Below are 6043 nucleotides of genomic sequence, written 5' to 3' on the forward strand. Positions count from 1 at the left end.
GATTTGTTAATTTAAGTTTATATCTCTACGTCTCTGCACTTATTTTGATGGCCCCCGTCATGATTATAAGAAGCAGAATTTCAAAAATGTCATGCCCGTCTCTTGCCACTTTTTTCCATACAGAGAAGATAAGCTATAAACTGGCAGTATCAGAGACGTGGAGTACAGAGGCGCATAGTTCTCATATAATGCCCGACAGCTTATCACTTATATTCCTTATCCTTGGTATATGGGATTTCCTCCCAATCATCATGTTATCTTTCTATTTTTCAATTAATTTCTCGGAATCATGATACTACCATTAAATATTATTATCACACTATCAAATTCCATTTAGTGCTACACATTTGTTGAATGACAAACATATAGTTTGAGAATACTGCAAGAAAAAGCTAATCACTTAGTCAGCGATACATGTTTATGTCGATCATTACATATGTATTATTTTCTTTAACATGGGCTCTTGGAAACAACCAAGAGTCAAATCTATTCCTCTCATAACCCTGATGAGTGTGACTGAGTCAGAAGTCGCCTCCTCTTTCAGAAATTAAAGATAGCATCCTGCTGGGTTGTGCCACATCTCAATATGATTAAAAACTAGAGAGATGTGTAATGACCCAATTGATTTCTTAAAAATGGGCAGTCACTGTACTGTCTAAATAAAACTTCAGTAACAAGAAAACAGTAGAGTCCTAGAGTGAACCAAGAATGCAAAGTTCTGATGGTGGGTTCTGTAAATAGGAGACGTTGTCTAAAATGTCATAGAGAGACTATTTGATCTCTTGCTCTTCGTCTTGTTCACACATTTTGTCAAATGTAACACATCTATACCCTCTAGCACAGAGCACATAGGCAATGAAATCAATAAAAGTGAGGCCTGCCAATAGAAAGTAGAAAAGATCCATGTGTCCATGGTTAAGGTTTGCAGGTATCCAACCAGGACTGTTCTCCCTCTTTGTAATGTCCATAACAATTGTCACTAGCAAACTGCTGACATAATTTCCAAGTGACATGGAGGTCATGCAAAGGGCACTTCCAAAGCTTCTGAGTGCATCAGGTGATTGGTTATTAAAAAATTCCAACTGACCCACATACATGAACACCTCTGAAGCCCCTATTAGAGCGTACTGAGGAATTTGCCAGAAAATGCTGAGAGAGCTTGTGTTATGACTTTTACTGCTGGCTGCTTTCAATCTGTACACCTCAACTAGACCGGCTGTAACCATGGCAAGCATGCCCAATATCAAGCCCACACCCATCCTTTGTAACTCAGTTAAACCCTTTGGATTTCCAGAGATCTTGAAACCCAAAGGAACCAATGCCCTTCTATATACAATTATCCATATTACAACACTAAAAATGTCGAACATAGACATTGCAGCAGGTGGGACATTGAAGTTTCCCAAGGAAGTATCCATTGCAGCACCTTGTTCTACAAACAAAGATGCCATTTGGGTGAACACAACTGAGTAAATAATTGTGCACAACCAGATTGGGAGTAACCTCAAAATGCACTTGACTTCTTCCACTTGTGTGACAGTACAAAGTCTCCATGGATTTTTGGGGTTTCCTTCCACTTTGTCATCTCCTGTTTCTATTGCTGCCTTGTCAAGGAACCTACAAAAACCAGTACAAATCAATCCAATTCGTCAAACTAGAAAATGTTTTTTTGCATCATAATTTATGAGCTTAATTAAATCATGTTTACAGTTGACAAACCTGAATCCTGCACTGTGAAGTATTTTTCGACTTCCATTGATTGCACTATGTTTACTAGATAGCTCATGAAGCTCCTCTGCATCTGATGGTAGCTTAAACCTGTTTTTTCTGATTGCTGCTACAAACACTTGACCAATACGAGGCAATGGATTGCCTCCGGGGATGTGATGCCTATACCTTGGTGTCCCAAACAGAAATACTACCATGGAGATCATGGCTGCTAGAGCAGACACCCAGAATCCTAACGGCCACATGCCATTATTTTCGAAGTAACCAAGTACCGTGTTAGAAAATAGAGAACCAAGGTTAAAAGCAAGGTAGAACCAGCTGAAAAAGGCTACTTTTAATTTTGCTTCTGTTTCGTCTTCTTCATCAAACTGATCTGCCCCAAAAGTAGCTATAGAGGGCTGGTATCCCCCATTTCCTAAAGCCACAAGATAGATAGACAAGTAGAACAATCCAACTGCTGCAGGAGTACCATTTTCACAGTTTAGAGTGCCATCTCCACATCCAGAAGGCTTCAATAAGAGTAGTTGAGATGACAATGCCAGAAGAACTAGGCCCTGTTTGTTAAAGAAACATAATAAATTAGGGTTTTTTTTAAGGCTACCATTCTCTATAATCTCTGTCGATTATTCCTTCTAATTTTCAAATTCATTACAACTTTGTTTACAGCATTAACCATATTCAAAGCAGACCAAAACTATCCTATTATGATTGACAGAGATATTTATTTATCTCTGTACCAGGGTCAGGCCTCTTGCAGTAAGCAATTTTATATCCATGACTCCACATAGTTTTTCCAACATAGACAAATTGCATTTGGCAAATTTTCAAACTTAGTAAAGCAAATACCTATAAATCTATATATTTTTCTAGCATGCATAAAATTGCATTTGGCAGTTTTTCTTACTAACGACTTGAATAGGTGCAGGCAAACTAGCACATGCCCCGTGAAGTCCATCAGGTGCCTGTCTGGAAATATATCAACCAGTTCTCTAACCATCAGCCCAAAAACTAGAAAATTGAATTGAATTGAACTGAATTGCCTTAACTTACCCCAACAAATATACAAAGAAAGCTAGCGCATGTCCTGAAGCGCCCCATGTATGAATCACTCAAAAATGCCCCCACAAGAGAAAACATATAAACTGTTCCAGTCCACTTGCTGACATTATTTGCTGCTGAGGCATTGTTCTGCTTAAGGACTCTCGTCAAGAACAGAACCAAGTTTACACCAACTCCAAAGAATGCCAGTGTGGCAAATCCTTGGTTTACTATTAAAAATCATGTACAAGTACAATGAGTCAGTTTATCATGATGTGCAGGTGTCATAGCTGGTATGACCAATCAACTTACAAATTTGTGTCCATATGTTGTGGGAGAGAACCCCAATCATTGGTTTACTACCAATTACCAAACATCATGAACAAGAATAATTAATCAAAATAACATATTTCTAAAGTGTCATATAACATGGCCAGTTCTAAGATCATCTTAGGTATTTTTAACTTTTATCATTCATGATGTATTCTATAAAAAAAAATGAAAAAATAAACACGAAGTTTGAGAGTACCTAATATCAATATTGCAGATTTCCAACCGCCAGACTTCGCTTTGAGAACTGGTCTTCCAAATCTATCAACAGTACCATCTTTAGTATATTTAAGATTCTCCTCTTCCATAGTGTATGGCACTGAACTTTTATGGACATTTAGCTCCATCCCTTTGTGCTTATTTATCTACACGGATTCAAGAGGAAGACATCAATTTTGTACTTCTTATGATTTTTTTTTGTTGAAGTAAACAGATTTCTTACAGGAATTTGAAAGAAACCATTCTGGTTACAAAAATCACTACCAAAAATGTAAACGCCTCACCTTAATAAAGTCAGAGAAGTACACATATTTAGTGAAAAAGGGCAAAAAAATTTCTTTTATAAGCAGAAGCTTGATACTAATGGATGAATAATTTTAAAAGAAAAAAAATTAAATAGATAAAGTTGGCTAGAGAGGCTACGGTATCTTACCACATAGCCTCTTACCAAGATCCTCACAAAAAATAAGCAATCACTGAGAAAAATATTTTATATATTTATAGTTTTTTTAATTAATATTAAAAATATAAATCTTATGATTTCAAATGGAGTAGGTATTTTATTATTAATGAAATTTTATTTTTAATTTGATATATTAGTTATATAAGATTTATGAATATAAGGTGATTATTATAAATTTTGAAAAAAAATATTTGATAATAATTTTAAATCAAATGATGTTAAATGAGGTTGTTAAGTATTAAGTTTGTTGAGTGCAACATTTTCAATATTATAAGAAATTAGGTTGAGATCATATTTGGAATGATTTTAACATAATGGATACATCTTAATCTTTTACTTTCAAAGGAAGAGGTATCAATCCATATTCTTCTGTCCTATCATTAGCAAATATGATCTTGACATTGACATACAAATCCTATAAAAAAAATGATAAAATTTGTCCAGAAATTATATTGATAAGATTCTCATATAAAAAACAAGAGGTATCAATGCATATCCATGCTTTCATATCAGATAACAAAAATGATCTTGATGTTGACATGCAAACTTTAAAAAAATTAAAAATGATAAAACTAGTCCAAAAATTATATGAATATGATTCTCACATACAAAACAACTCATGCTATCATATAAAAACCAAGAGATATCAATATATAATCATGTTTTTATATCAGATAACAAAAATGATCTTAAATTTAATAAACAAATCGAAAAAAATAATTATAAATATTAAATTTATCAAAAAAAAAATATATTAACAAAATTTCCATATAAAAAACAAAACTAACAATTATATGATCAACCCAATATAAATATAACTCAAGAAAATTTTCTTATTCTTAGTTAAATTTTATTGTAGCACTGCATGTAAATACGCCTAGATTCATGCAAGTGACAATTTTTAAGGAAAAGGAGAAAAAAATAGGTTTGCTGTTCTCTTTTGAGGTGTGAAAAAATCATCAACAAGCATCTATGTAAATAAAACAAAACTGTAGTACAAATTTATTGCTAAATTTACCACAACATAATTCTTAAGTGTTTCTTAATATCTGCAAACCTTTTTAGAAGGATACTCAGAAGTCTTGTCCATTTTCGAATCAGCTAGTTGATGGTGATGGGTGCTTGCCTCCATCTACCCTGTTGAATCCCTGAAACAAAAGCTTCTGAGTTCTTACAAACCCAAAATTGGAAAAAAAAAAAAAAGAGAAAATTTTTTTGAAACAACGTTCAAATTTCAGTCCTGAATCTCTCACAGATGACATCTGAAAGTTCAGTTATTCATTTATCAAGTAATATATATTGATAATCTGTTATTTTTAGATTCGATCGTATGAAAGTTTCTATATCTCTTTGTTTTATGCACTCTTTTATCTTGATGGTAGATCATAGAGTGCCTTCTGAAAACGTTGATGAAAAACTCTCACACGATCAAATTCAGAAATAACAGATTATCAACATAATAGAAAATAGAAATCTAATATATCACTAAGATTGTCAAAATATTTTCAAGATTAAATCATTCTTACAGTTAAAAAAAAAAATCAAATCGATAAAAACTACTTTCTTATCTAAGAGAAATGAAACCAAATCCTTTGCATCTGTAACAAAATGACAGTGGAATATCTTGTCACAATATTTCCAAACATTTCACCTTTCAACAATAGAATACAATTGAGTCCAAATAAGCAGAACTTACTTGGCTATAACTCTTTTCACTAGCTGGGAATGCTTAAGCATATAGCACTCCGGACAAGTTACTTGATCTGATGATATTCCCTTCTCTCTCTCTCTCTCCTGATATTTATAGCCGCTCATTGAAGATTAAAGCTAAGGCAAAGGTGGACAACTGTGGTTAATGTTGTTACGTTATCAGTCATTCAAAATGGGTCCCAAGAAAATTATCAGTAAATGCCGTGACACGGCATAGTAGGTGGCTTCATAATCTTGTTTTAAGGTGAAAAGATGGCGTGCCACCATTCTTTTGGGGACGACAGATCTAGACAGCTGTGTTGATAATGACCTGCCCTAATTGGCAACTATAACTTGTTTGCTCTAAAGGCAAACTCTTTAGACTGTAGCTTCTAGACACCCTAGAAACCGTCTCCATTCAATTCATAGTAGATGATTAGTTGAGTGCAAAATCTAGTAGGATTCCCTTTTAGTGGACCATTTACATCCCTATAAAATTGGGAACTCCACCTTATTGTCTCACATACAAACTCATATTTTCACCACATAACATGTGATAAATGTTATGTTTAAGAT

At 33.9% G+C, this 6043-nt stretch overlaps 1 protein-coding gene across 2 annotated transcripts; it reads right to left on the reverse strand.

The window, feature by feature from the left end:
* Positions 1 to 377: 377 nt before the first annotated feature.
* On the reverse strand, positions 378 to 5556 carry LOC131061161 (protein NRT1/ PTR FAMILY 7.2). Of its 2 annotated transcripts, XM_057994688.1 has the most exons (6): positions 5475 to 5556; positions 4836 to 4926; positions 3296 to 3461; positions 2779 to 2996; positions 1720 to 2282; positions 378 to 1617 (listed from the first exon to the last, which is right to left on the reverse strand). In XM_057994688.1, the coding sequence occupies exons 2-6, from the start codon at positions 4908 to 4910 to the stop codon at positions 771 to 773; spliced, it is 1869 nt and encodes a 622-aa protein (XP_057850671.1). In that variant the 5' UTR covers positions 4911 to 4926; positions 5475 to 5556; the 3' UTR covers positions 378 to 770. The 2 variants fall into 2 exon arrangements, with proteins under 2 accessions (XP_057850671.1, XP_057850672.1); XM_057994689.1 differs by lacking the exons at positions 2779 to 2996; positions 3296 to 3461; positions 4836 to 4926; positions 5475 to 5556 and adding an exon at positions 2633 to 2772.
* Positions 5557 to 6043: the final 487 nt, after the last annotated feature.

The sequence above is a fragment of the Cryptomeria japonica genome, chromosome 4 (genome assembly GCF_030272615.1).
Source record: "Cryptomeria japonica chromosome 4, Sugi_1.0, whole genome shotgun sequence".
In the NCBI taxonomy this organism is placed as follows: domain Eukaryota; kingdom Viridiplantae; phylum Streptophyta; class Pinopsida; order Cupressales; family Cupressaceae; genus Cryptomeria; species Cryptomeria japonica.